Below are 27,831 nucleotides of genomic sequence, written 5' to 3'. Positions count from 1 at the left end.
GCCAAAAATGGCTTCTTCAAAGTATAAAACTGAGGCTTCGGCTGTATTATCTGCAAAATGCTGTATATAGCATAAAAGACCATTTTAGATGTATTCCTTCAGCTGCAACCCTTGTGGTGTTTTAGAGTCAGCAAAGAACAAATATAGAAACATAATAACAGAAACAAGTCTTGCTCTCAGACTGTAGAATTTAATCAGTTTCTGTATTAGTAAAATGTGGCAGGTTAGGCATTCAGCATGTGATTCTCTGGTGAAGTGAACCACTGTTGTAGCACCAAAAACTAAGAGTTAAACCTTGAAGCAACCTTTGATGAATCCAAATCCTGCCTCGTAGTCAAAGCCTCAAGTCTCTGGTAGAGAACCAGTTTTGGAAGCAACACAAGGATTTCAGTCAATTTACTATTTAAGTAGCTTTGTATTAATTCAACACAAGTTAGAGGGAAACATTTAGATAAGTTTAAATGCAATACACACAAATGTATTGTTTCAAATACATGAGGTGTATCGGAAAAGTTCCTGGACTGGTGTCACAAAAGATATATTTCAAACCCAAAGTGTCTGTGAAGATTCTCAGTCATCCAGGTTATGGTTTGTCCAGTTGCTACGATTAAACTATGAGAACAAACCCAAAGTACAAATGTTATATTTGTGTGCTTTTCTTTTTTGGAATAGAATACTTTTTTATTGCTCCCCCATTGGGGCAAATTCACACGCCACAGCAGCATCCAAAAATATAGAAAGTACAAGAAAACAACAATAAGTAATATGCATCCTGGTGTCCACACACAGCAGGTCCAAGGCTCCACCGTCTCTGGTTGGGCAGTCCACATACTGGCTGAATGTGGGGAGAGTGGTAGAGAGCGATGCATGATTAAAGTCTCCTGAGATGACGATCAGAGGGTGTGATGTTTGCAGCTGGGACACTGAACTATGGATGAGCTCACAGGCCGCAGCAACATCAGCTGAGGGGAGGATGTAAACTGTAACTCGCCAGGATGTGCAAAAACTCCCCCGGCATATTTTCACATGTATATTACATACATCCTAAATTCAACACAGATCAGTTTAATTACAAATTAACGGTGAATAATCTGCTTGAAATCCAATTAAACTTCAAAATATTTAAAAGGTGGCACCAGTCTTTTGATCTGCACTGAATCCTGAACCTCTTCTACTATTTCCATGTGCTTTAAGATGACTTATTTGCATTGTAATACACTGGCTTTGTTGCATTGCAAACGAAAGCATTAATATTTCTATAAATATAAAAGCATTCTGGCAGATTTGTTGCCCTATTTGACATATCGCTCAGCTCACAGCCTGGACATGGACGCCAAGAAAGAGGGAGAAAAAAAACCTTTTTGTTTTTAACTGACGTGTCACATTGACAGATGACTGAATTTAAGAGAACACAGCGTCGCCTGCCGGTAATCAGAGGAAATGCTTCTGATTGGCTCCGCCGTTGCCTGGATACCACGCAACAAACGTAAGCTCCAGTTCAGCTGTTTGTAGTCGGACTAACGGTGGCTAATTACAGTAAAAAATATCCGCTATCAACAGTTTAATTAGACATTATTTATTTTTCTTGACCTAGTAGTGACTACATCTCATACAAATGGCATCAGCGGTTCAGCCCAGCCGGAAAGGATCCAGTAAAAGTGGTAAAAGCTGCAGTTTGAGGTTTAGCTTAATCGATATAGCTGCTTTAGCTATTAGCATTATGCTGAAAAAGTTGTCTTAAGTATTTTTGAAATTCTGTAACGTTACCAATGAGTGTATAAAGATATCATAACTTAGAACAATGTCAGAGTAGATACATTTGAAAAAAAAAAAACACAACAAAATAATGAAAATAATAACTTGTGTATAATGTTAGTATATTTGACAACTGGGGTGTTACAGTGTCGTGTGTATAATGTCAATAGGTTATTTCATTGAAGATACAAGCCATAGCCAGGATTTGAGAATTACTGAGTCCAAATCATTTCTGATAAGCCACACCTAAAACACAGTGTTTCTTCATCCATTATATGTAATCTCTCACTTATATTTTCTGTAAATGCTGTTTTAAACTCTTCTCCACAATTCAAAGACATAATTATAGAGGAGAAAAAATGTGCCCCTTTTACAATATTTCATTCTTGTTGCTATTAATAATTCTATTAACAATTTTATAATCATCTGAAATGCAACACATTATCTGGTGACAGTACAGTACCACAAAACAATAGTAGCAAACACTGTGATTGATGATTATATGTATTTGTGTAATAGTGTCAACTCAGACACAAGCTTAAATAAAGAAAAAATAAAATAAAAACAAAGAAGGTATTACACTTATGAGGTGGTCACATACACTGAATAAGATCCTGTTCACTGTATGGGAAATGACAGGGGAGGTCATAATTTATTTAAGTTGAAAAGCAATAGCTCAGTAATTAATATTACTTAATATATTTGCTCTTCCAGTCAAAGTCACTTGTAATTACAGAATTTAAGCAGCTTCCCAAGTTCTTAAAATAATACATTTCCCATAAACAATACAAAACACTTGACGTCAGTGACCCAGCTACTATAAATACACATCAGCATTTGTTTGGCACACAGCAACTGTTCCAAACAACAACTGATCCAGCAAGCAAGAAATGAAAATGCATTTTATAGCATCCTGCAGAAAGTTATTACATGTGCAATTTTATTTTATATAGTTCATCTGGATCGTTCTAAACTACCCAAGTTGCACAAACTGCTGTTGCATGTTGAAAATTCTTCTTTAGGGGTCAGTTTACATGAGGTGTTCTAATTGTAATGTTTGTTCTTTTTTAAGCGCCAATGGAGCAAACTATTACAACAATCCAGCCGCCAGACCTTCGTCAAGTCACTGTGTTGAGTAAGGCTGAATGGCGAAGGATTCGAGATCAACCAAACCAGGTTAAAAAAGAAAGGGAGCGTTTGAGAGAAGCAGCTGAAGAGAGAGAAGCTCTGCACCAGCAGTCAAAAGAGGAGGTGAAACTGTGGCCCAATTCCATCACTGTAAGTTCCCTGATATCGGATTTTATTTGCCTTAAATAAATCTGATGTGCCTGTTAGGTTGCAAAGAGCAGAATACACACACACAAAAGCAGAATTTTAACACATTGCACATCCACCACAGAATATAAGGCGAAAGAAGCTGGAGGCAAAGAAGATTCGAGAGCAGATTGAGGAGGAGAAAAGGAAACAGATGGATATTGAAGAAGCCAAATACAAGGCGCAGAAGCGGAAAGAGGCCATCGAAAGAACAAAGACTATGCAGTATTATCAAACTGACCGGGTTAAAGGATTGCATGTTAGTATTGCTTGAGCATTACTGTTGCATATATTGTATTACAATGTAGGATAAGAAATGCTTACTACTACTTCTACAGCGGGCACTCCAGCTGACGGAGGTGCTGAAGGAGAGGGAGGCTCAGATTGAGCTGCAGCAAAGAAAGAAGAGTGCAACGAAAGACGTGGACAAAGAATACGTGGAAATGGTAAAGAGCCGAGAGGATGAAGCCTTGAGACAGGAGCGGGAGAAATCACTGCAGAAGAAGCTTGAGAGACGAGCTGCTGCAGAGGACCTGAAACACCAGTAAGACTCATCAACTAACTTTAAACGGTTGTGTCACTTAGCTGATATATTGGTGTGTTTTGTTTGTTATGTGGTAAAACTTTTAAGTGAGAATTTGACAAAAACCTACAGTTTTACATGAGGACATATTATTCATTTTCTTTAGAATTAAGGAAAAAGAACTTGTGAAAGAGCAACAGAAGCTGGAGAACAAGAAGGACGAAAAAGAAATTCAGCGTCTTCAGGAGCTCTATCAGTGGGAGCAAAGAATGGAGTCAGAAAGACAAGCAAATGACAAGAGAAACCTTATGCAAGCTCACCTGGTAGGGTCCTGTCAGCATGGGTTATCAAGCATTAGTGTCTAACACAGTAAGTCTCTCGAGCATTCTGTGTATTTGCAGGAGCATCTCGCCAACAGAGACCTCACAAGAGCAATAGATGCACAAAAACAGGAGGCTGAGGAGAAGCAAAGGGAACTTTTTCTCTCTGCCAAACAAAAAATGATGAAGTTACGTAACGAAAAAGAAAAAGACCTGTTTAGGTAAGACTCAGCAAAACAATAGATTTCGTCTTCTTGGCACTGTTATCATAGCCACAGTTATTTTATTCTGAAGGGAAGCACAGATGCGCAGAGAAAGGATCATGAACAGACTCACGGTGAAGCAGCAGGAGGAAGCTGTCAGCGAGGAGGAGAGGATCGTGAAGGCTGTCGCTGAGCGGGATGCAAAACAGGCGCAACAGCAGCAGGAGGAGGAGGAGAGGAAGGCGGAGATGTTGAAGTCCATCGCTGCCCACAGAGAATCCATGGTAACACTTTATAAGCTACTCTTACAATGACACGAAAGCCTCAATACGTTTCCTCTGTGCTTTAAATGATGTTTCTACACTGTGGGTCCAAATATCTATTAGAATTTTACCTCTTTTCTGCAACTGCAGCTTACAAAATGTTAACACACCTGTAATATCGACTGTGTTTCACCAGAGACAAGAAAAAGAGCAGAGGAAGAAAATAGCAGAACAGAGCACCCGAGATGCACTGCAGGCGATAAAAGAGTCCGACAAAATATTTTCTGAGAAACAACAATTGAAGGCGAAGAAAATCAGAGAAGAGGAAAGAAAACTACAAGACTTCAACGTCACACAAATGGTAATGATGGAAATTTCTGACAAATCATTTCAAAAGTGAACAATTTTGGGTAACGATGAGCCTTGTTCTCTTTGTCTTTCATCTACTAAATACAGGCTGAGAAAAGTGCCAGGGAACAGCAGCTGAAAGAAGAGGAGCGCCGGACTGAAGCGAAGAACGCAGAACTCGTGGCTGAAGAGGAGAACAGGTTTCAGCAATATTCACAGGAGGTCATCAGCGCAGCAGCTGCAGCTCAGGGAAATCTGTTTCCGCTTTGCAAAGCTGCAAGGGAAGGAATCGGAGGAGGGCACGGTCCAGTCTTTCAGGGGGTCAGGCCGAGCTACCTGGTTCAGGACCGCACCGGTGCTCAGATGCCGAAATATGTCTGTGGCACCACTGAGAACATGAAAAAGTTGAATGAGGTCGTAGATATACTGGAAGCAAAGAAGAGGCTTGGGTTCACATGGTGATGGTTTGTTCTCAGCCGGCAGAGGTTGGCTGCAAGAATGTTGCCTCTAAATTAATCGTCTTTGAAAGCGCTAAATGTTTCAGTCCACCCTAGACACTACTACTGGACCCCAAAAATAAATAAAGATGATTTTCAGCATTTCTGCAATAACTGGCACCACTGGTTTCTTTTTAAAACTGATTCCTGATTAAATAATTTAAAAAAGTGCTCTGATGCAGCTACCTCTCTGTGGTAGTGTCATCTGATTGGTTACACATCCCAACTAACAACCTATCAACATTTGAGGATAAGCACTGAAAACGTCTTCTACTTCAAAGTATGTATAACCTACATAAACAATAGCATTTTAGCTAAGTGTTGACACCACGATTTTCATTTTTACAGCAAATTTATATCAGTTCCAAAAAAAGCAGCTGCATTGGCCCTGGAAGAAACATATCAGTCACCCAATTATATGCCCAGACTTGTTTGAAATTAATCACACAATAATCTGAGCTAAACTTCAACAAAACACTGCAACCACACAACTTCTCAATGACTTCACTACCAATCAGAGCACTAGACGTCAAAATACTGACAATACATATTCCTGTGAGAATGTGTTCAGTGTTTATTACTGTAGCTTTGACTGTAAATGTCTGGAACTGGAAAAGAAGTATGTGATTGTGAAAGCATTTAAAAAAATATTAAAAACAAACGGATTAAAATCAAACTGAGGCTTTTAATTCCTTCTGCACTCCGGCTGTGTTCTTAAGACCATCTTGCACAAAACAGAATTCATACAAATTGGTTTTATGTTGTACTTACAGTATGACATTGACATTTCTCAGAACAAAACTGGTAAACAGGATTACAGTAAAATGTTTATGGATGTGTAAAAAAAAAAAAAAAAAGTCAAAGGGGTACATATTTTGTCAAACTGTGTCAGAGATAAGCATGCAAAACATTATTGTAGTAAAAATATCTTGTTGATGGAGATGGTACCAATAAAATCTTTTTTTTTTTCTCTTTTCCTCTTTTTTTGTAAACAGTCTGAGATCAGAGCTACTGTAAAGCCAAAATATAATTTACCAAACAATTCAAAGATGTTTTAAAAAGAAAACAGCCTTCAGTCTGACTTTCTCTGGTCACAGGAAATAAAAAGAACACCTGTACAGTCCCGCTAATGCAGCACACACTGAGATCCAGTCACAAATCCTCCTCTTAAACTGGCCTTAGAGCTTCAGCTACCCATCAACAGTGTTTATGCACAACCGCCATGAAGTCCACAGTTCAGCTAAAGCTCACATGATGCTACAGAGTCTGTAATTAGAAAATGTTTACCCTTCATTTTTAGGCCTTTTCTCAGGAAGTTCTATCAACTGTAATTTAACAGCTTGGAAATTAGCTTTGACACACCTGTGCCATCATGTCAGCTTTGGCAGAACTGTGTCGTTTTGTTTTTTTCCTGCACTCAACGAGGACTGTCAGAAGCTCAGTCGCTGTCAGAGCTGGAGCTGGAGCTGGACTGATTCCTCTTGCCATCACTTTTATCTTTGCCTTTCGTACTATCTGGCCTAGGTCTGGCTGGGCTTCTTCTGTCTTTGGATTTGGAAGCACTATTTGCTCTTCTTTTGGAGTCGGGGCTCCGTTGACTCTTTCTTTTTTCTTCTCTGTCACTCTCAGAGCTGCTGCTATGTCTCCTCCTTTGGCCGCCAGTTTCTCTGTCTCTGTCCTTTCTATGAGAGGATCGGTCTTTGCTGTGGTCTCTCCTATCGCTCTTGCTTCTGGAGCGCCTGCCTCTGTGCGAGTCTCTGGTCTTATTTCGGTCCGGACTTCTCGTCCGACGTTCCTTATCCCTGGACGTTCCTCGTCTCTTATTCTCCCTTTCACTGTTGTGTCGTCTCTCCTGACTCCTGCTGCGTTCTCTGCCCCTCTCTCTGTCTTTATCTCTTTTTTCTTCTTTATCTTTTGATGCTGCAGGTTCACTTCTGTCCCTGTTTCTGCTACTTGACCTGTGCTCATCTTTAGCACTTGCTCTCTCCTTGCTTGTTGACTTTGTCCTTGTTCTCTCACCATTTCTTCCTTTTGTGTCTTCTTTATGCTTTTTATCAGATTCGTTACCTTTATTTCTATCTTTATTGTGATCAGATTCGGACTCCTTTTCTTTCTTACTAACACTTCTGTCTTTGCTCCTTGAGCGACCTCTTCTGTCGTCATTTTTCTGCTTGTGACTCCGATCTCTGCTTTTTGACCTTCTGCTCTTTTCTCGGCTTTTGCTGCGGCTATGAGATTTATCCCTTTTCTTTGCCTTGTGTTTGCTATGCTTCTCATCCTTTTCCTCGGTGTTCTCGTCTTTGCTTTTAGATCTGTGGGACCGAGTTTTCTTATCTTTTTTACCCTCTGCTGTGTGTTCATGCTTTGTGGCCGAGCTCCGTCTCTCTCTTTTTGGAGAGAGCCGCTTAGCTGGTTCGTCCTTGGACTCATTCATTTCACTCCTGCAAAAAACGGTGCAGAGTAGAAAAAAATGAATACTATGCTAATATCACACACTCAAAAATTCAAAAAACATTTTAACATTTTTGTTATGTCACCCAGAAACTTTTGTTTTATAAAAAAACACTTGATTGCTGCAAGGCCTGCTGTAGGCGTGTTAGTACTTGTCAGTACAGATTCAAATGAGGCTACAGCCACTCAGAGTACATTTACATTATTTTATTTTGTATCACCTTATATTTTATACATCACATTTATCATTCACAAATCTGTAGTATGATTTCCAAAACGGACATACCTACAACGACATTAAAGTAAATTATATTATATTCCACATTGTCCGGCTCATAAGCTCCACACTGTACTAGTTTGTGTCTGTCCAAACTCAATCGCAATTTGGTTGCAACTTACATTGTCAACTTTAGACACTAATACAGAGCAGGTGACATAATCTTACCTGTCACCCTTGATCCAACGCTCCCCTGTGACTGCCCTCATCCTCTGACGCTGCATTTCCTGACGCCAGTGTGGAGGAGTTTCACTGCGCCGGAAACGATCTCTAGACCTTGAACGAGAGCGTGATGGAGTCCGGTATCTCTGGAATGGGGGAAACAAAAATAACTTATCTTTATACAAAAATGCAAATGAACGAAGCCTCACTCTAGTATTGCTATTGCTTTTAATACTGGTAATTTGTTAGCATGACTTAGGGTCAGGGTATGAACTGTGACTAGGAGGACAACATTTGTACATTACAGCTGCAGTGCACCTACCCGTGGACCCCTGCCTTTAATTTTCCTGCCAGATCGAGTCATCACTAGTCTTCGGTGATATGATGATTGAGAATTATAGGTTATGCCAGTACTGCAGAGGAAGAAACAAACAAGGCATGAAAATGAACAGCCGACGACATTATGTTGGACGCTAGTCATAATGGCTGTTTATAAAACATGCTAACCTGTCTCTTGGCCTTTCCTCTTTATTTCTCTGATCCTTTTCAACCTCTTCTTTTGACTTCTGGATTGCCTGGGGACTTCTCCTCATTAGGAATCGATTCTCAGGGATGGGCGGTATTTCTTCAGGACGAACGGTAGAGGTAACCAACTCTTCTTGTTCTTTCTCTTCGGCACTTTCAGGTTCGGACCTGTGAATATATTACAGCTCAGATTTGAGACACTAGATACTGTTTACACAGCAGAAAGCCAATATGTGAAAATAAATTAGGTACATTTTCTTCTCCTTCTTCTTCTGTTTCTTTTTTAGCTTTTTTGCCTTCTTCTTCCGCTTCTTAGATTCTTTTTCCGATTCTTCAGAGTCTGAAGATGATTCCGAGGAGCTCTTAGAGTCACTCGAGCTCCTGCTGGAGCTGGAGGAGGCCCTCTCTTTCTTTTTTGCATCTTTCTTTGCTGCAAGAATGTAAAGAGTAATATAAGCAGTACGTTAAAGTTTCAAACTCTTTCTGAAAATACTGAAAATGATTTTTATTTTTATTTTTACAGTAACAAACCTTTAGATTTCGGGACGAGCTCTCCACAGTTCAAAACTTTCACCTCAGCGTATGGTCTGCTGTTATGATCAGTTTTCTGGTTCTCCATAGTTTGAACAACCTCTTGGCCAGAGATCACATGACCAAAAACCACATGGACACTGTGAAAGACACACAGTCGCATTAGGGTCTAGTTACAGCCACATTGTGTGCACTGAGCACTATGCAATCAATTAGAATTTCAGATACAATCAAGCAGCACTTACCCATCCAGATGTGGTGAGGGTTTTGTTGTTCTGTAGCATCACCGCGGGCCATTCAAGAAAAAAGGCATACAGTCACTTGCAAAGCTTAGTTATGGCCAATAACACAACTACATCTACGTGAAATGAATAAGATGCAGCTACAGACGATGCTTACATGAAAAACTGTGATCCATTTGTATCTTTGCCCCTATTGGCCATAGACAGCAGGTACTCCTTGTTGTGTTTAACAGCAAAGCTTTCATCTGGGGGAAAAGGATAAGATTGTACTGCCATCTTGAAGCCAACGTCGGTTTGGATAACAACTGACAGGTCTGACAGTGGCTTCTTTACCTTCAAAAAAGCCTCCATAGATGGATTCGCCTCCTCTTCCATTACCTGTGATGTCAAAGAACACATCGAACATAAGAGGCTGTTTCCCAGAGGACATTTATAGCATTATACATATTCTGTAGATGGCTGGTTATTTGGATAGATTTCAGTTATTTGTTATCTAATATGCTGATACTCTGACACATTGATGCAGTCAACACCATGTATAACAACATATATAGAAAAACTGACGAAAGTGACTCTACTAATGGAGAGAAACTTGCTGTAACTGTGTACTTGCACTTGTTGAATTGGTCACATCTGGACACAAATAAGCGTTCAAAGCCAAGTGCACTATTTAGAAGCTTTTTTTTTTTTTTTTTAAACTCACCTTCACTGAAGTCTCCTCCCTGAATCATGAAGTCTTTTACAATTCGATGGAAAAGGCATCCTTTGTAGTGCAGGGGTTTCTGAGTTCCTTTGCCGACGCCTTTCTCACCTGGATAAAACAGCAGTGCTTACTAATAATGAACTCCATGAACTAAAACAAATTGTGACACAATGTTAAGGAGATTATTCATTCACCTGTGCAGAGGCACCTGAAGTTTTCACAGGTTTTAGGACAGATGTCTGCAAACAACTCCACCACAACTCTACCGACTGCGAAGAGACAACGAAGAATAATTTAGAATTTACTTGTTTCAACTGATGCGACACCACGCTCATTTATTGTATTGTTAGGTCCACACCAACTAAAACAAATACAATTTATACGACAGCCCCACAATAAATCCTTCTCACATGAAGGTTACAATGTTCACTCTTTGTTGAACTAATTACAGAGGTTTATGGTCATTTTGAAAGGCTCTAGTTTATGGTGCTGTATTGTACTATGTTTTACTGACATGTGTTTTTAATACTGTATACATAGAAAGTGCACAGTTAAGCAGCATCACAAACTACACCTTCCAAATGATCATATTGTAAACAAACATCTCTATAACACAGTTTCAACCAATAGCGACTCTTAAACTTTCATCAAGTGTAGGATATATTGTAGGGACTGTATTAGTGTTGGAAATGTTTACCTAATAACCAGTCAGTTAATATACAACAAACATAAAGTGGAGATGTAATTCTTACCAAGCACATTACTGATTCCAATGTCAAGGAAGCAGCGAGGGCGCTGAACCTTGATCCCCATGATCTATTAAAACACCTGAAGGTGAGAATCACAGATAAGACAGAAGGATAAGCGACAACTGAAGTACCGGCGTTGGGTCAGTAATAACCCACAACTATTGTTCCAAAATGTGATCGTCTGCCAAAAACAGGTTATTGTCTAATTTATGTACATCTCCATCTGTTTTTTTCCTGGGTCCAACAGTCACAACATACACATAACTTTTTATCTGTGGTGATAGCAAAGGCATGTCTTTGTGAAACTTTAACATATTTCGTATTTATAGTGTAATCAAGCCTGATGCTGTGTTTGAATATCCTTGTTTGTGTTTGGAAACAAGACTGTCAATAATATAATTTGCAGATGTATAGAGTATATAACAAATGGGTTATAACCTTGAACTCGCAACCCTTGAGAATAAAGTCACATCATTTTGATGCATTAATAACATTTCAGTCACAGTGTAGGGGCTGCTATCCCTTTTTCCCTTTCAAGTGAAAGACTGCATTAAGTTCATTGAATTGGTCCTTTAAAGTGAACTATGGAAAAGCGAAACTGGAAAACCAGATCAGTTTTAACCTGAGGCGCAGAACAGGTAAAGTAATGTAGAGACATCAGGATAATTGCTGTAACGACAGTGATCACTTTTTGGCACAGCACCTGTAACGCTGTTGAAGTGTACCTCGAAACCAAAATGAGCTCCTGCAAGCAGCTGGATGACTTCTTTAAAATGCTGTAGAAGACTATTAGAGGAAAACAATCACTGCTGCTCGCCTACACGATATCAAAATTTAAAAAACACACAGAGGTTAACTAGAGACAATTACCGCTGCAACGACAGCTGGATTCCCGGGAAATTATGCTACTTTACGTTCGGTTGTTTAGTGATTCTCCAGCTAGCTTTGGCTAACTAGCGGCGCGTTTAAACTCTCACTTGACCTGTTGAGCCGACTGCAGAGATACGTCCTATGCATGAGAATTACGTCTGTCGGCGTTTACACGCTCGATTATCTGCATCTTGACGTTGCTGCTTCATACAGACACACGGTCACCCATTTATCTATTTTAACGGTAGGCCGAGCGTTAGCATTAGCAATTTCTCCTAACGTTAGCCACAGCCAGACTTGTAAGGGGATCTTTCCACATGATGTAAACCGTACAATTTCAACATATAAAGCAAGCACACGCCGCTAAGACGTAGATAATGTGAAAACGCATCACCTGTAAAAGCAGGGGTATCACTCCATGCAGCGAGCAGCTCTCACAAACGACGAAAACCAAGTTTCATTCAGTGTTGGGCTCAGTGTTTTCTAAAGATGGCGCGGCGGGGACGTCAATGTATTTCAAGGGTCGTGCGCCAGTGGAAGGAGGTAGAACTTGTTCCCGGAATCTGTCCTGGCAGGTACAAGGACCCTCAGGCTGCCTGAATCGTTCATTTAACTGATGTTAGTCTGTATGGCGATGAGTACAAGTCGCTTTCAACATTCAAGTAATGAGACAGATTTAGATACTTGAACATTTCGTACCATTAGTGTTCCATGTCATTGCAAATAGTTACGACGTTTGTTCCCTTATTGTTTCGCACCGTAGCAACGTGTTGTAGAAGCCCTGTGCAAAATGTATATTGTCCGAGTGGTAAAGAAGGTTCACTGATATGGTATTTTAACAGGAAAAACACTTTAATGGACCCCTCGTAAATATCATATGTCATTATTAACTCCATCGATCTGCATTAGCTGCTGCCTGTAAGGCGAAGCTCAGGGCTCAGAGTGCCACCGTCATTATGTCACCGGCTACGGAAGGGAAACTTAGCAGCACGCATGCTAGGTAATGTTGACTTTGAACGAATTTAATGACGCATTCTGTTTGTGTGAGATTTATAACGCAGAAATCTCTATAATATGTATATATCTAGCCGAGAATACAGCAGGCAGCGATAGTCCGAGATTGTCGGTCGTTTTAGGTGATTGTTTCTGTATCCACGTGAACATCGTGTTAAGGCACAGAGCATAGCAGCAGGCAGCTAACTCCAGCTCAGTGTTACACTAACAGAAAGTCATATCTCTGAGTGGGTCTATGTCTGTGCTGCTTTCCTGACAGATGTGAGCTGTCAGTTTCATGCAAGTGCGAGCTTTTGAACATAGTCTAACCAGGTGCAATATAAAACCTTTTACTACAGGACAAAACTGTTTCAGCTGTTTCTATTTTGTGTGTGTGTGTGTTTTTTTTTTTTTTTTTTACTTCAGTTGACAGATCCCTAAAGGAGCACCTCGTGTCTACTACCTTCAGACTGTAATTTTATGGTCGTGACCCCAGCTGACTGAGGCAGCCTGTCAGTTGACATCGAAGTTGGCAGTGGACGCTGGTGCAATGAAGACCTCAGTGCATAGTTAACCTGAGCCGAGAGGTCTGTGGTGATGTTTCGCCTCCGATCTCTGAACTCCTGCTTCCGCAGGCTCCTTCATGTAGGGACAGTCAACAGAGACCAGGTTCTGGAGCAGCTGCAGGTTTGCGTAGCCGAAGACCAACTTTTTGATGTGGTGGGCAAGAACAAGGCCAAGCTCACAGTGGACCATGTGAGCTGTGCTGTGGGGCTGCTGTGGCAGTTTCACAAGGAGAAACCTGAGCTGCTCCGGAACCTCGACCTCACAAGGACTCACCCACAGTTCTTGACTCTTCGGGTTCTGGCAGAAAACAAAATTGCACATATGGATGATTTCATGTTGATCAACATGCTTTACGATTTCATGAGGTACAGCAGTTCACACAGTCAGTAAAAGACCATGAATTGGAATTATGTTATTGTAATGTGGTGTTGTTGTCCCTTGCAGGCTGGATCTGGAGCGACAAGACTCCGTCTTTCAGCAGCTGGTTTCAGAAGCATGGCTAAGAATAGACAGGTATGGCTGCATTACAGATTTTTGAGTTAATGAAATAATTATGTTATCATTTTGTGAATAAAATGTCAGAGAATTAAATGGAAAAAAAAATCCTGGGTTATAAGGGTAATGTTTTTAACTCTTAAGCCCCAAGAAATATAGAAAGCAGCAAATCTCTACATTACAGAAGCTGCAAGCAGCATGTGTTTGGTATTTGTGCTTGTTTAAACCCTTATAAGATAAATCAATATCACAATTGTGTGATTTTCTGTCCACTCAGAAGTAATTGCTGAAGAACTTAAAGACTAACAAGATTTTACACAAATGTGCCTCTTTACAGACTTCCAATGAGCTGTCTATCCAAGTTCGCTATCTGTTTAAATGATATGCACCTTTCCCACAGCCCTCTAATGGGCCACATCACCAGCATCGTCGATCAGAAGCTGCCGTCTATTGATGATTCCAGGTTGGTCATGAGACAGATCGGTTAGAATATCTTTTGCCTAGAAGTATGTCATGTTGTGTATTAACTGTGTCTAACACTGTTTTTCCAGAGCCCTGTCTGCTCTGATGATCAGCATATCGCCGCTGGTGTCTCCCCAGCTGCGGGATGCTCTCATCAGCAAAGTGGATCAACTCCTGGACAACATGGGTCATTCAGAGTTCAATACTGCACGGAGAATAGTGCAGTTTTTGCGCAACATGAAGTACCTTCACCGACCTATTCTGGAGAAGTGCAACAAGATCATTTTGAGCTGCATTCCCACTATGGATGTAGAGAACATCCACATCGTCTTTGGCCTGTACCAGTCGCTGCAGTTCAACAGCTACGAATTCAAGCTGGCTGCCAAACAAAGGCTGACTGAACTGATTGATTCAACCACTGATTCCTTCTCCTTCACTAAGCTGTTTGTTAATCTGGCTCCCATGGCCAGTCCCCCGATCAGAGAAAGGTTTGTGTTATTATCAGTAGAGTTATATGTGAGTGAAAATTTATCTTGAGGCCCACTAATCTGTGGTTTCTTTCCTCTCAGAATGGAGAACACTGCCCTCCTGTTGGCAGATGAGTTCAGTGCACACCAGGCTTTTGTTTTTGCTGAAGCTCTAGAACAGATTCAGAGCAAGAACTTGAGTTTGCTGAACAAGTGAGTTCATGTCTCTGTCATAAAGCACCAACATCACTTAAGTCAAGGAGCAAATGTACAGACCAAAATCATCCATCCATCCATCCATCCATCATCTATACACCGCTTAATCCTTACTAGGGTCGCGGGGGCGCTGGTGCCTATCCCAGCTGACTTAGGGCGAAGGCAGGGGACACCCTGGACTGGTGGCCAGTCACCAATCAGCTTAATGGAATTAGATCCACATTATAATTTATGCTAGCTGAAAAGTCAACACATTACAGTAATCCAGCCATATGTCCATTAGCATTGCAGCGTAGAATTCCAAAAAACAACCATGTGTGAGATTGAGATGAAATGTTTTCCCTTGAATTGGAAAACGGCAGTTGACAAGATCTCATTGCAAGGTACATTTATTTAAAGCCCCTCCTCAGTAATTGATTTAACCCCTAAAAACCTTTCCCTGTGTGTCCTTAAAAACAATGTCAGGTTATATCGTGTTCACATTTCTGTGAAGAGTCCAATTAAAAGGATCCTCATCAGAATGTTGTTGTGTAACTTAATGCAATTCCTCACAGATTTTTCAAAAACATCTGTTAGATATTTTGTAAAATGCACTTATTTCTGCTTAAATCCTTTTCCAGAGTTGCATCAGTCATCCAAAGGAACCTTCATGTCTACAGGCCAGTGGACCTGGCCAGAATCACCCAAGCCCTTTACCAGATGTATTATTACAACCCCGAACTCTTCAGTAAACTGAGAAAGGTTTTGGTCAAGTAAGTGTTTACTGAAGGAGAAATTGTTGCTTTACGGTTTTCTTAAATAAAAAGTCGACTGATAACCCTTTATCTCTCAGCTCTTTGCAGCGCAGCTTCCTTCCCTACGAAGTGACCATACTGACTCGTGTACTTGCCTTAGTTCCCGGCCCGCTACTTGAAGAGGTCACGATCTCCCGGGTGGATGCTATGGTGGAGCAGTGCAGACTCAGCGACCTCAACACCGTTTCTTTGTCCGTCGCCAAGTGGATACGGAACGATCCATCCTACCAGCTCAACACTCACAGCAAGTACGACCATGTGCTACAGACGCTGAACCGCTGCGGCCACCAGAGGCTGCAGACGGCCGACCGGCTCGACTTGGTGCTTGAGGAGCTCAAGTTCATGACAGGGGACTGGTTCGAGGAGATGCTGCTCGAAGAGACAATGGCCATGCTGCAGAGGATGATGGACCAGATAAACTGGAGCAATGTGCCCGAGCTTTCCCTCTTCATAGCCAGGACAAATCACCTGTGCCCCCCTCTGATGGACCGAATCGCCAGTGTGACCATAGAACACATTGACAAGGTGCTTTAAGAGACATCACAACATGTTGTGACTGGAATGACTAAAGTTTCATTAACTGTGTTTTTCTTATTTTTAAGATTCACCCCGCAGCAATATATGGCATCATGCTATCCTTTTCTGTCCTGAACTACGATCCTGTGCAGGCAGACGAGGTGTTCAATGTTTGTATTAAGCGCCTCACTCCTCACATCAGTAAGTATATACAGTCGTCCTCATATTTATTCATACCCTTCCATTAAAGAGAAGGCATAGTTCGCAATAGTCAGTCAAATAACTAGAAACTGAAAAAAATAATGATAAATTTAAAAAAAAAAGTTAAATTATAATTTAGTGAAATAAGACATTGCTTTTGAATTGTGGTTGAAAAGAATAATTTAAAAAAACAAAACTGTCCCGAACAAATTAGAGCACTTTGCTGATGAGCAGTGGGCCAAAATCCCTGTCAACAGGTGCAGAAGTCTGATTGTGAGTTACAGAAAACACTTGATTGCAGTGATTGGCTCAAAGGGTTGTTCAACAAAATATTAGTTTACGGGTCCCATCATGCTTGTTTGCTTGTGTGTCTTTTTTTTGTTTTTATTCAATATTTCTGTTGAACCACAATTCCAAAGCAATGTCATGATTTTTATTACATTTTTATTAATTATTTCTTTTGTCAATTTCAACTTATTTCAGTGACAGCTGTTTTTTTTCTTCTTTAATGGGAGGGTATGAATACATTTGAGGACGACTGTAGTCACGTTTCAGATTTTTTTCCTTTTTTGAGCTTCCACTGACACAATTTTATGTTCTTCTAGGCTCCTTTGAGCCACATCTGCTAGTCCTCGTGGCATCCTGCCTGGCAGTAGTTGACAGATTTCCTGAAGAACTAATCAGAGAAATCTTCAGCATCGACTTTCTGGGAAAGCTGGATTCCCAGTTAGAAAGTATGTCCCCCTGTTGGTTCAAATAGATTATTAAAAAATAGGTGGAAGCACTGTAAGTACACACTGTTTTATGTTGCCTCTTCCAGCCCTCCCTGAGGCCCTCAGCATGCGGACACGACAACGCCTCATGGAGCTCAATCGCGCCGTGTGTCTCGAGTGTCCCGAGTTCCAGGTGCCATGGTTTCATGGGCGCTACTGCCAGCAGTTACAAAGGAAAAGTAAGAGGGTGCATCGAGATCTAATTTTCCTGCCTAGGTGGGGTTTGAATTTAGTTTGAAACTGGAGTCTCTGTATATGCTATCAATTGCCTGTTGAAATGTTTTTTTTTTTTTTTTTTTTTAGTGCACAGTGCTGTCAGTCCTGTGCAAAAGCAAATCTACAAAATTCTGGGTGACGTTTTTGGTGGAATTAACTATGTCCAAGTAGCTGTCACCACTCCATATTACTACACTGTAGGTAAGTCATGGTACTTAATCTGACGTTGCCTATTCTTGTCTGAAAAAAAAGTCTTCACCTGAGGAGGAAAGCAGCTCATATATTGGTTAGCTCTAACCAGTTGGGAACTATTGGCTGAGCTCACTTTTTAGTAGTTAGAAAGGACAGATGCAACATTTATAAAGGTGTTGGCTTAGGTTGCATTAATCATTATTCCTATTAACAAGAATATGGATAATAAGCAAACATGAACAGTAGCTGCTGTTGTCTGTTTTCAGCACCGTGGAGGACTAGGAGCAGCCTTCTGTATTTTATTTATTTTATTTTTTTTGCAACAGTTGACATCACGATAGTTTATTTTTTTCTCAGTTGAGTGAAGTTTGCATTGCACTGCCATGTTTCGATGATGATGCAAGAACATCACACATGTTGGTACCAATCACAATCGTCTATACTGCATAAATCGTGCATCAATAAAAGCTTAGTTTTACTCACAAGCAATGATGATACAGATAAAAAGACATAAATGGCAAAAATGGCACAACGTCAGTAATTTCGAGACCCTTGTTCGTTTAATTCCTGCTCCTCTACTTGCAATGTATCGAGTAAGTTTATACCTTTTAATTTCAGTTTATAACTTGCAATCACAGGCATCGCATACGGCCACATTACATTACATCTGTTTACCAAGGCACTTTTTTTTTTTTTTTATGCCACATTTGACTTTGTCTTTTCAGACTTTGAATGCAAACTGGACAAACACTCACGGCCGTTGCCTTACAGCGAGTCGAACACACTGCAGGTGTTAGACAGAGGCGAGGCTCACTGGGATACGAACTCACTGGAAAACGGCAGGGATGAGCTGCCACCTGGAGCTCAGCGGTAGGAATTTAAATGTGTCCCTATACAGAAAAAAGCCTGAATATTAAACATGATTAACAAAACCACTCAGAAATGAAATATGTCTGATATTCTGTTTTTTGGGTTGTTTTTTTTTTTTGCTGTTGTCAGTGTTGCTGTGGAATTTCTTAGTTCAAGGTTCTTCTGCAAAAATTCTCATCATATGAAAGGTGAAACCCTGATGAGAAAGCGACACCTCGAAATTCTGGGATATCGTGTTGTTCAGGTGAGAAAACTTTATTGAGCATGATGTTGAATGTAATTATACCCGATTAAATACAAGCAATATGGTAAAAGGCATACAATGGCGCAATATTTACTCTATATTTATTGTTGCACCAACCCACCAGAACAAATTCCTTGTGTTGTGTAAACTATACCTGGCAATAAATCTGTTTCTGATTCTGATTCTGAATATGTGTTGTCTGTGTTGTCACAGATTCCTCACTTTGAATGGAACTCGATGGAGCTTTCCACTCATGATGCCTGGCAGGAATATCTAAAGAAGAAAATATTCGGATAGCTTTCTCCTTCGAGCTGTTATTTATAGAATAATGACAGAAAAGTTACCTGCAGCGCTGAGCTATTAGCCTGGTTTTGAAGAATGTTTTGGCAGAGTGACTGAACAGAGTTTTGAATGCAATGTGTTAATATACATAAAGTGCTCCTTGCTTTTTTGTTATTATAGTATAAAGTTGGCATGAATCTACCTCGTTCATGTTGAGCAAAAATTGTGCATTATGTGCTTTTGTATTAAACATTTTTGAAAAAAATCAAAATTAGCAGACATTACTTTTCTTAAATGACCTCCAAATATTTTATGAACTGTGGTAAAAACACAAAAATCTGATAAAATGTCGCTAATATTTTAATACTATACATTTTAATAAGTGTGACGGGAAATTCTCAAATATGCTACAGAACACATGAGACAACAAAGACCTGATAAAGTCACAAAATTGAAAGCAAAAACCAACAGAGCAGGCAAAGGAGATGTGTCCGATGTGTTAGAATGATACTGAAAACAATGAGCTGCAAAATAACAGCTTGTATAGTACGTATTATTGTGTGTCCTACAGCAGTAATATGAATGTCCTTGAAAATGCAATTACAGTTTGGGCATTTTGGCCGCATTCAGGCGCATAGAAACGCAGGAGGCTCCTGCTGCATAACGCATCTCTCTGATCATACCAGTCCACTCTTTCTTTTCGTCTTCATACCTGGTAAGAAAATCAAAAGATGTGAGTGAAGTACACAGGTGAAGAGGGCGTCATTATTAAGAAATATTAAGAAAATATTCATATGCATCATCAAATAAAACATAGAGGAAAACATACTGCCAAATGTCGATGACTTCAGTGGGTGCACACTCTTTGTTCTCATTCTCCACCATGGCAAAGCCTCCAACGGCGTACAACAGGCCTCCACAGCTGACCAGGTTGACTGAACTCCTCTCCTGAGGAAACTCGGTAAATGGGGTCCACCTGCAACAAGGTGGTTTATTAATGGAAGCCATGCGTTCTCTGTTTCTGGTTTGAATACGAACTCTGCAAGTCTTTATTCTACAATATTAGTTTATCCCTCCTATTATCTTTTGGTTTCAGTTTGAACCCATTCAGTGTTTAATGTCTCTAAATAATAATTACGATAATTTTCAGGAGGTTTAAATTGCTGGGGTCAAACTGACCCCAAGGACGAAAGATTTCAGTAAATTTGAAGGTAATAGGAGGGTTAAAGAAGGCTATTAGAAGATAATTTAATGAATAACAAAGCACGACTTTTCCAGCATTTTTGCTTTTTCATGTGAGATTTTCAAGCCTTTCATCTCCTCAAGATTTCATAAAGTCTTAATAAGTAAGCAGCATAAAAACACAGCTCATATCCACACAAGGCCTTAAACCCTCTGAATCCCAAACCCCACACGATGAGTTTGAGACGCATATTATCTTTAAATTCTCTACATTTATCAGAACCCAACATTTTTTCCAGTACTGGCAACAACTGAGGGCACTTGGAAAAATCTTGTATGTGCCAATTTTAGAAAAATAGATAATCAACGCTATTCAACATTTGTTTTTGTGTCATACTGCACAAAACATATGTTTGAGTTCTCTCTACTTGCATCTATGACTGTGATGTTTCCACAGAGGTGCAGGACTTTATATTTTAGTAAATAAACTGAGGCCACAGTGAGTAAAAAAATATCACAGGAGCAAAAAAATTCCCAGAAACTACTAGGTTGTACCGATGGTTAACTTGTAAGGATGGGTTGTGCAGGTCAATAACATTAAAATATTGAAAGAAGTCATGTTTGAAAAGTAATATTATAACAATTTCTCACATTGTATAGCTTATTGTTTGTTTTGTAGCATGACATACATTCTCTAAATGCTAACAGATAATCTAACATTCGGTAAAAAAAAAAAAAAAAAAAGATAGTATCCAAAGTCTTGTACGTTTGCACAACACCAGCACGTACTTGTTGGTTCCAAAGTCATAGGCTTCACAGGCAGCTATCAGGCCTTCCTCATTGACTCCCCCAGCGACAACGATCCTCCCTTTGTGAATAACTGCTCCGAACATCGATCTGGGCGTCTTCATAGAAGCCACCTCCTTCCACTCTGACCTCTTGTGGTTGTATGCGAACATCTTATTGGTTGCTTTACTTTACCAGAAAGACAAAATGATTTCCAGGAAGGATTAATCAAATGTGGAAATTACATTTTTGCCTTAATAGTATGTTTTATATTGCAATCTTACTTGTCATCTGTTTTTCCTCCGATACAGTAAACCAGCCCGTTCTCTGAGACCACACAGTGGCCGTGGATTCTCAAGGGCAGCTTTTTTGCTTCCGTCCACTTCATTTTTCTAAATGTAGTGACAGAATGTGTTTAACACGGCTGTGCTCTCAGCAACAATCCCCTGAATTCACATTCAGGTGTGTTGAACTTACTCAGTATCGTAGCACATGACCGTGTCGTGAGACTCATTGGACTGTAAATCTTTTCCTGCAACAGCAAAGATGAGATTCTCAACTTCAGCCATAGCGAAGAGACACCTGGGAGAGGGCATTGGTGGCAGAGCCATCCACTCAGCAGCAAGACTGTCCAACTGAAAACAATGTTTTAGAGATACGTTGTCAAATCAAAGTGAAGGGCTTCGCTTTAATGCTGTAACAGAAGTTAAACAAGGCTTTTCTACCTGGTAGAAGTAACACTGCAGTGGGTTTTCTTTCTCCTCCTCGTCTACAAACAGTCCTCCCAACACATACAGATTGTTCTTCTTTGATGTCATGCTGACGTGGTTTCGGGGGATTTGCTCGGCCATCGCTGCAAGAAAACATTCATTCTCCTGGCCGTCATAGGCCACAGCAGCAGTGTCATTGATCATCAGCACCATGTCTTTGGCGTACATGCCATATCTGCGGGTGTCATTCAGATACCCCGGCAGCTTGTCCTCCTCTCCTTCCTCGCCATCTTTACCCTTTTTCTTGGGAGGCAGTTTCCCCGCAAACGCATCCTTGATGACTTTAATTTTTTTGAGAACCTCAGGATCAGCCTTTATCAGGTCATCTTTCTCCACTTTCTCCTTGAAGTACTTCTCTGGGAGCAAACGGAAACGAATGCAATCAAGGGCCTCTTCCAGTGATTTGACTCTCTTGTCTTTGTCTTTTCTGATCCACCTCATGAGTGTCTCAAACACCACCTCTTCTTTCTCCACGTTCAGTGCATCCGCTCCAATAATTGCAAAGAGTTCAGGCGCAGCAAGCTCTAAGAAATCCTCATCCTGGGCTACGGACTCAAAGCGATCTGCCACGTAGTCTCGAGCTGCCACTGCCAGTCTGGTGCAGTTCGTCATCAGTCCCAGTCTGTAGATGGCAAGGCAGCTTTTCCTGGACAGCTTCTTCTGGAGATAGTTCACACAGACTGTGAACACGGAGGGGATCTGGAAGCGATTGGCAACAGCCAAAATGTCCTGCACATTGTCGTCATTGATGTCAATCTCTGCGGAGTACATGTAATTCACAATCACCTCCAAAATATTGTGCTCAAGGTTCTCCAGAACAACTTCCTTCTTGTCGTCTTCTTTGCCCTCCACTGAGAAGAACAGCTCCCGGAAGTAAGGACTGCACGCTGCCAGAATGAGCCGGTGGCAGGGAATGCTTCTGTCTCCAACCTTTAGGATACAGTCAATCAGCTTATTCTCATTCAGGAGCTCTTTGAGTCCGTCCTGCAGCAGAGTGCTCTGAAACAGACGGAGATCTTCCCTCAGGCCTTGGGGATCCATTCTTTCAGGACAGAACGTGGAGAGAAGTGAGGCAGTTCAGGATGGACTCTCCTAGCTGCTGAAGACACAGAACTATAGTCTGCCAGGTCTGAAGCCACTTCAATATAACTGTGCCCCTCTAAATATAACCGACCACCCCATCCATGAAGAATTCAGGTTGGCCTAGTCGGAGAGCTCACACAGCTGTCAGAGAGTAAAAACAACTGAGGAGCCTTGTCACAGCAGTGATTAGTAGCAACATTGTTGTACAGGCACACACAGATAACACAATCTCTTCATTTGATTTACTTTTTCCCTTCTAATAGAGTGAAACACGTTGCTTTTACAATAGACAGCAAAGCTTTCAACACTTTTTAAACTCGCATTTTCTGTATTTACACATGTGGCTGGCATCTACTACAGCTTCTGGTGACATCTACATGTTGAATGAGTCACAACTCACTGATAGTAATGACCACTTCCCAACAGTGAGTGAGTCAGTATTTATGTGTGAGACGTTCACAGGGGAGTTATCCAGCGAGCCGACAGGGTCAGGGAACAGCTGCCGCCTCAGTAGGTGACAGTTTGTCCTCTTTTAACATTTTTAAAATACTTGGGGTTAAGCCTGAGATCACTGTGTTCTTTCCACATACAGTACAAATGAGATACAGTGTGAAGCTACTGATAAAGTATGAATGAAAGGTTTGAAAAAAGTGCTCGACAACATCTATTTAAATACATTTATTCATATTAAACAATAAAAGCTGCATTTTTCCCACATTCTGCTCACTATAAGGACATATTTTATACAATTAACCCACAAAAATGTCATACATTTAATGTATTGTTGTACTTTCTTTACAGGAAGAAGTATCTATACAAAACTGTCCACCTTCTAACCTGACCTATATATAAATATACTCGTTGTCTTTATCAGCACAGTATGTACACAGAATATGCACATGCTTAATGTTGTTTCAGCCCATCACTTCCCACAGTCCTTGAAGCGTAAAGCCATCCTTTAGCTTTTCAATGGCGAGGCCCAGGTCCTCGGAGAAAACTGGCTCGCGGTCTTGATGCTTTGGAACAACAACAAATAAATCAGGTTTCCGACAACATGTTAACAACAACTTCATGACTGTAATTATTGTTGTGAGAATTTACCTTATTGCCATCAGCAAAGTAGGCCTGTAAGCAAACACACATAACACATGAAATGAACACGGTGAATGAGAATAACCAGGGCAGTCTGACTGTCATAACAGGCTATTGTGGTGTGATGAGTGCCACTCTGTACAAACAGGAGTACTAGGCAACATAAATTCATGTTTGTTCATTAAGCTGAAAGGCATTAGCGAACAGCTATTCTGAGAGTCTGAAAACTAAACCTTTAACTCCCAGAAGAGCGATGAGCGTTACGGGTGGCAAACACTCACCGTGAAAGCATCAGTCTGCTCATCAGGCTCAATTTCCACATCATCAGGAGGCTGGTCCACTGTGAGCTCTTCCAACGGCTGGGGCTGAAATCATTGTTAGGACAAACAGCACTATGACAACGTGATCGGCTAAAACTGATGGAGAAGTCAGCTACAATATAGTATTCAAGAATATTCATTGGAGTGTTACAGCTGTTTATTCAAAAATAGACAGAGTATTTTTATAGTTCAGGTTTCAGTGTTGTACTGTTGAGGCATCCGGGGTCAGTGATTATAAATATTGTGCGTGTACCTTTTCTTCCATTTCGTAGTCCACTCCAAAGATGGGGTTGGCAGAGTATACCTTATGCAAGGAATTGATTTCCTTGAGTGCATCCTGAAGCTTATCAACTGGATCAATCTTAAACCCAAGTACGTACCCTCCGCTCTAAAACCACAAAGACAGTGCATATTAGTACATTACAAGCATCGAAACTGAGGAGCAAATCCCTAATAATGTGATTACATCAGATGAGTGGGAATGAAAGTGGCGAGAAGTTACCTGGCGTGAACTCTCAATGACCAAAGCCAAACCAAACTTTGAGTCTCTTATTCTGATCGACCACTAGGGGGAGAAAAGAGTTAATGTTAAACACCTAACACATAATCCTTGATAACAGAAACAATCGGACTCTGATTTATGTGAGTAGTTTGTTAGAAAATCATCACCAACAACCCACAGAAGTGTCTCAGAATTGTGTCACTAGTACTGAATAATGTAAAGTAATAAGGAATTATCTAGGTGAGGGTTATGGTTGGATCATATGAAGCATTTCTGAACACTGGTGGTAGGTCTGGTGAGTAGGTTTGTTGTAACATTACATACACAGGGATGGGAGTTGGTATAGTTTTCAGGGAGGACTGTACAGATAATGTTCTTTATTGAACTATACTTACGATCTGGAGGTAAGGAATGCTGACATTGAAGCTCTCATTCATATTAGCATGCCACACAATCCGTACATTGGTAATAAAGAAGGTCCCAAGATTACCCTAAAACAAAGAAAGCCAACAATCACAAAGCAAAACAAACAGTTACACATATTGCAAATGAATTATCTCCTAAAATGACAAAAAAAAAAGTACGTGTAATCTCCCATGTATAAAAATCTGAACTGAATTCAAGAAAAAACATTATTTAATAGAGAAAAACAACTTTCAGTTTAACTGTACTGCTCGTTAAAATAAAATCACTTGTGAATATTAATAGAATTTTTTATACTCCGTAAAACAGGTTCGGCTTTATACAGTATATGCACATTTTCAAAAAAGGACCACAAAAAAGATCATACATTAAATTAACATGGCAAGGCTAAGTAAAAACAATAAAAATGATTTGACAAGCACATTACAGAAACAGCACCAGTACCTGATCGCTGGATAAATTCCAAACACCATTAATTTTATCATACACTTGCTCCCGGGGCAACAGTCTAAGCTGCTTATTTTGAATAAGAGCAGCTCGCAATTTTAGGTCCCGGTACATTTTAGAAGTCTCATAGGCCCTAAAACAGCATAAAACATCATTTCAAATCATTAGTAAGACATACATTTGGCACAGAATGTATTCAAAGAATTTACCATTCCCTCAGTACTGTTTTTACCTGTGTACAGCAATGACAGAAGTAAAGAGTCTTGGACTTCCTGGAACCACATTTGTAAAGATGAACTCAAATCTTGTGTTGTTGGACTTTGTCAAGATGTAGAGAGCTTCAGTTTGACCTCTCAGTTTCTAGAAAGGAGCAGTTATTTAGTGAATTAGCATGTTTATCTATCTTGATTATATTCATGATACATTTCTATACCGTTACTGGCTTTGTCCATGCACAGGTTAGACATTTTTCCATTTGTAAAAGTGATTTCAAAAGATTTTAAAAGGCTTATTTTAAACGACCTTGGAGGCAATCAGGTATTTGTTCGAGTTATACTTTATATGATGTGTATGAAAAAAGATTCTGAACAAATATGTTTGAAGAGAAAAAAAAAACTGTTACACAAGTAAAACAAGGATTTACTTACTGAGTTAGCTGTCCTTGTTGTAATGTTAATAATGGTGTTGTAACCCACAGCTGAAAAAGACAACAGATTTAATTTAAGCCTGCTGTGATTCATATTGTCTCCAGTCATGCTGACTCTGTACTATGTACTCGCAAATGTGAACTTCCAAAGTAAAGACCTCATTCAGATATCCGACATGGTGTCTGATAATGTTTACTTCTGTGTTTTTCAGTATGCTTTCTGACATAATCTTAAATCACTATCACACCAAATTCTAAGGTCTCACTATACCAGACATTTCCAAGAGAGGGCACACATATTCAGCAGTTGGAGGCAGATGTACTTACACAAATTGACTCTTGGAAGGGCCAAAGAATGCCAAATGATTCTCAGATTTGTTACTAGGAGTCGCCCTGCAAAAATAGTGACATTATTATCAGTTTTATCAGCCACACATACATTTTCCAGATAGTTAAATGCTCCAAGATTGCAAAAAAATACCCCGATCTCCGTTGTTTCCTTTCGTGTCTTCAATTGAGTCCAGGCAATCTATCAGCACCTCTCCTGGACGAGTTTTCATCTGCCTGTGCACCGAATAGATTGACATATTGATCAGTGATAGGCGTAACAGCGGAAGATTAGTTTAGTACATCGTAGGGTGTCGCGGCAATGCTCGTACTAAGCTAATCTATCACATCTCCACACAAAGACAAAGGTGACATGGAGCTACCGTAAATAGTATTTCTCGAAAGAATACGCAGCCAAATACAGCTGTCAGAAAAACCTTGCAGCGTAGATTTAATTTAACTGATAACGTTGCTTTGGTTAGCTACTTAGCTTAGTTTAGCTAGGTTAGCTAGCTAGCCTGAACGACAGGGAAATAATCCCAAATTAATTCAGAGTTAACTTACTGCGCTGTTATGTCGAATCTAACGTCTCTGTCTTCCCAGAGAGCATCTAAAACAGACGCCATATCTGCAGGCTGTCACTGCCACGGGTTCTTTTAATAAAGTTTAATAACCACCCACAGCTATGAGCTAAACGTGAAACTAGCTAATCTGATGAAGCCCGTGTAGCGTCATAATCACCGTGGCAACAGACGGCGAGCCGAGCGGACAAAAAAGGTTTTCGGAAGTGACAGTCTGCTAGAAATTTATTTCAAACACCAGAAGAAAACATGTTTGTGAGCTACAGACAAACCTTATCAAGCCTTTAAAAGAAATTTAAAAAAATATCATTTTGTCATTCTTTTTAGTTTATTTCAGTTTTGCTGCCATTGTGGTTGGAGCCATTAATCTCAATTTCACAGCAACTAGCTTCTAGAAAACATTAGTTTTACAGGGTTAACACAGACCTTCCAGAAAGGCAGAGAATTCTATTTAGGTACAACTTGTTGAGACAGTACGCCCTTTATCTTCATTTTTTCCCCAATTTCTTGTTACAGTGGATTGGTGGTGACAATAATACTCCAGTATGATTCTCCTAGAAGTTCTAGTGTGCTATCAAAGTATGTAAGTGATTTTTCTCTTAGTTCCACTGTAGAGTAGAACGCTCCAAACTTATGCAAACTAGTAAACCC

General features: G+C 40.2%; 5 protein-coding genes across 7 annotated transcripts; 2 read left to right on the top strand and 3 right to left on the bottom strand.

The window, feature by feature from the left end:
• Positions 1-1,615: 1,615 nt before the first annotated feature.
• cfap210 (cilia and flagella associated protein 210) lies at positions 1,616-5,188 on the top strand. The gene is made up of 9 exons (XM_008278688.1): positions 1,616-1,661; positions 2,828-3,033; positions 3,155-3,328; positions 3,408-3,613; positions 3,759-3,915; positions 3,994-4,133; positions 4,207-4,399; positions 4,575-4,739; positions 4,835-5,188. Exons 1-9 carry the CDS (start codon positions 1,616-1,618, stop codon positions 5,186-5,188), a joined length of 1,641 nt encoding a protein of 546 aa, XP_008276910.1.
• Positions 5,189-5,888: 700 nt separating this feature from the next.
• ppig (peptidylprolyl isomerase G (cyclophilin G)) lies at positions 5,889-12,240 on the bottom strand. Of its 2 annotated transcripts, none has more exons than XM_008278685.1 (13): positions 12,128-12,240; positions 10,867-10,942; positions 10,309-10,383; positions 10,115-10,222; positions 9,745-9,789; positions 9,569-9,656; positions 9,415-9,444; positions 9,170-9,309; positions 8,891-9,068; positions 8,621-8,806; positions 8,436-8,526; positions 8,120-8,259; positions 5,889-7,664 (listed from the first exon to the last, which is right to left on the bottom strand). In XM_008278685.1, exons 2-13 carry the CDS (start codon positions 10,925-10,927, stop codon positions 6,662-6,664), a joined length of 2,145 nt encoding a protein of 714 aa, XP_008276907.1. In that variant the 5' UTR covers positions 10,928-10,942; positions 12,128-12,240; the 3' UTR covers positions 5,889-6,661. The 2 variants fall into 2 exon arrangements, with proteins under 2 accessions (XP_008276907.1, XP_008276908.1); XM_008278686.1 differs by having other exon boundaries at positions 10,867-10,930.
• Positions 12,241-12,689: 449 nt separating this feature from the next.
• On the top strand, positions 12,690-19,286 carry fastkd1 (FAST kinase domains 1). 2 transcript variants are annotated; one of them, XM_008278683.1, is made up of 15 exons: positions 12,690-12,733; positions 13,153-13,658; positions 13,738-13,806; positions 14,189-14,251; positions 14,340-14,738; positions 14,820-14,930; positions 15,554-15,685; positions 15,766-16,252; positions 16,330-16,444; positions 17,050-17,178; positions 17,265-17,396; positions 17,521-17,634; positions 18,351-18,495; positions 18,625-18,739; positions 18,953-19,286. In XM_008278683.1, the coding sequence occupies exons 2-15, from the start codon at positions 13,324-13,326 to the stop codon at positions 19,034-19,036; spliced, it is 2,430 nt and encodes an 809-aa protein (XP_008276905.1). In that variant the 5' UTR covers positions 12,690-12,733; positions 13,153-13,323; the 3' UTR covers positions 19,037-19,286. The 2 variants fall into 2 exon arrangements, with proteins under 2 accessions (XP_008276905.1, XP_008276904.1); XM_008278682.1 differs by having other exon boundaries at positions 14,126-14,251.
• On the bottom strand, positions 18,727-22,852 carry klhl41a (kelch-like family member 41a). Its single transcript, XM_008278684.1, has 6 exons — positions 21,715-22,852; positions 21,467-21,624; positions 21,274-21,381; positions 20,993-21,178; positions 19,851-19,997; positions 18,727-19,733 (listed from the first exon to the last, which is right to left on the bottom strand). Exons 1-6 carry the CDS (start codon positions 22,798-22,800, stop codon positions 19,622-19,624), a joined length of 1,797 nt encoding a protein of 598 aa, XP_008276906.1. The 5' UTR covers positions 22,801-22,852; the 3' UTR covers positions 18,727-19,621.
• A 653-nt stretch (positions 22,853-23,505) lies between these two features.
• bbs5 (Bardet-Biedl syndrome 5) lies at positions 23,506-27,314 on the bottom strand. Its single transcript, XM_008278681.1, has 12 exons — positions 27,164-27,314; positions 26,754-26,836; positions 26,600-26,665; positions 26,274-26,323; positions 25,859-25,986; positions 25,624-25,759; positions 25,152-25,247; positions 24,757-24,819; positions 24,508-24,642; positions 24,216-24,299; positions 23,944-23,967; positions 23,506-23,858 (listed from the first exon to the last, which is right to left on the bottom strand). Exons 1-12 carry the CDS (start codon positions 27,223-27,225, stop codon positions 23,757-23,759), a joined length of 1,029 nt encoding a protein of 342 aa, XP_008276903.1. The 5' UTR covers positions 27,226-27,314; the 3' UTR covers positions 23,506-23,756.
• Positions 27,315-27,831: the final 517 nt, after the last annotated feature.

This window comes from Stegastes partitus, unplaced genomic scaffold (genome assembly GCF_000690725.1).
Source record: "Stegastes partitus isolate 25-593 unplaced genomic scaffold, Stegastes_partitus-1.0.2 Scaffold130, whole genome shotgun sequence".
Classification (NCBI taxonomy): Eukaryota; Metazoa; Chordata; class Actinopteri; family Pomacentridae; genus Stegastes; species Stegastes partitus.
This window is presented reverse-complemented; position numbering and strand designations above follow the sequence as displayed.

Excerpts from the sequence above, each read along its gene's own strand:
- ppig (XM_008278685.1), bottom strand. The coding sequence starts at position 10,927 with ATGGGGATCAAGGTTCAGCGCCCTCGCTGCTTCCTTGACATTGGAATC. Across the intron at positions 9,310-9,414 it reads CCCTCACCACATCTGGATGG|TGTCCATGTGGTTTTTGGTC; the intron begins GTAAGTGCTGCT and ends TGTCTTTCACAG. Across the intron at positions 8,527-8,620 it reads GAGGAAAGGCCAAGAGACAG|TACTGGCATAACCTATAATT; the intron begins GTTAGCATGTTT and ends CTTCCTCTGCAG.
- klhl41a (XM_008278684.1), bottom strand. The coding sequence starts at position 22,800 with ATGGATCCCCAAGGCCTGAGGGAAGATCTCCGTCTGTTTCAGAGCACT. Across the intron at positions 21,625-21,714 it reads TGCAGTGTTACTTCTACCAG|TTGGACAGTCTTGCTGCTGA; the intron begins GTAGAAAAGCCT and ends CATTGTTTTCAG. Across the intron at positions 19,998-20,992 it reads TATGACTTTGGAACCAACAA|GTGGACCCCATTTACCGAGT; the intron begins GTACGTGCTGGT and ends ACCTTGTTGCAG.
- bbs5 (XM_008278681.1), bottom strand. The coding sequence starts at position 27,225 with ATGGCGTCTGTTTTAGATGCTCTCTGGGAAGACAGAGACGTTAGATTC. Across the intron at positions 24,300-24,507 it reads ACTACGAAATGGAAGAAAAG|CCCCAGCCGTTGGAAGAGCT; the intron begins GTACACGCACAA and ends CAATGATTTCAG. Across the intron at positions 23,968-24,215 it reads AGCAGACTGATGCTTTCACG|GCCTACTTTGCTGATGGCAA; the intron begins GTGAGTGTTTGC and ends GTTTGCTTACAG.
- fastkd1 (XM_008278682.1), top strand. The coding sequence starts at position 13,324 with ATGTTTCGCCTCCGATCTCTGAACTCCTGCTTCCGCAGGCTCCTTCAT. Across the intron at positions 13,659-13,737 it reads ATGCTTTACGATTTCATGAG|GCTGGATCTGGAGCGACAAG; the intron begins GTACAGCAGTTC and ends TGTCCCTTGCAG. Across the intron at positions 18,496-18,624 it reads CTGCCACCTGGAGCTCAGCG|TGTTGCTGTGGAATTTCTTA; the intron begins GTAGGAATTTAA and ends TGCTGTTGTCAG.
- cfap210 (XM_008278688.1), top strand. The coding sequence starts at position 1,616 with ATGGCATCAGCGGTTCAGCCCAGCCGGAAAGGATCCAGTAAAAGTG. Across the intron at positions 3,034-3,154 it reads TGTGGCCCAATTCCATCACT|AATATAAGGCGAAAGAAGCT; the intron begins GTAAGTTCCCTG and ends CATCCACCACAG. Across the intron at positions 4,134-4,206 it reads AAAGAAAAAGACCTGTTTAG|GGAAGCACAGATGCGCAGAG; the intron begins GTAAGACTCAGC and ends TTTATTCTGAAG.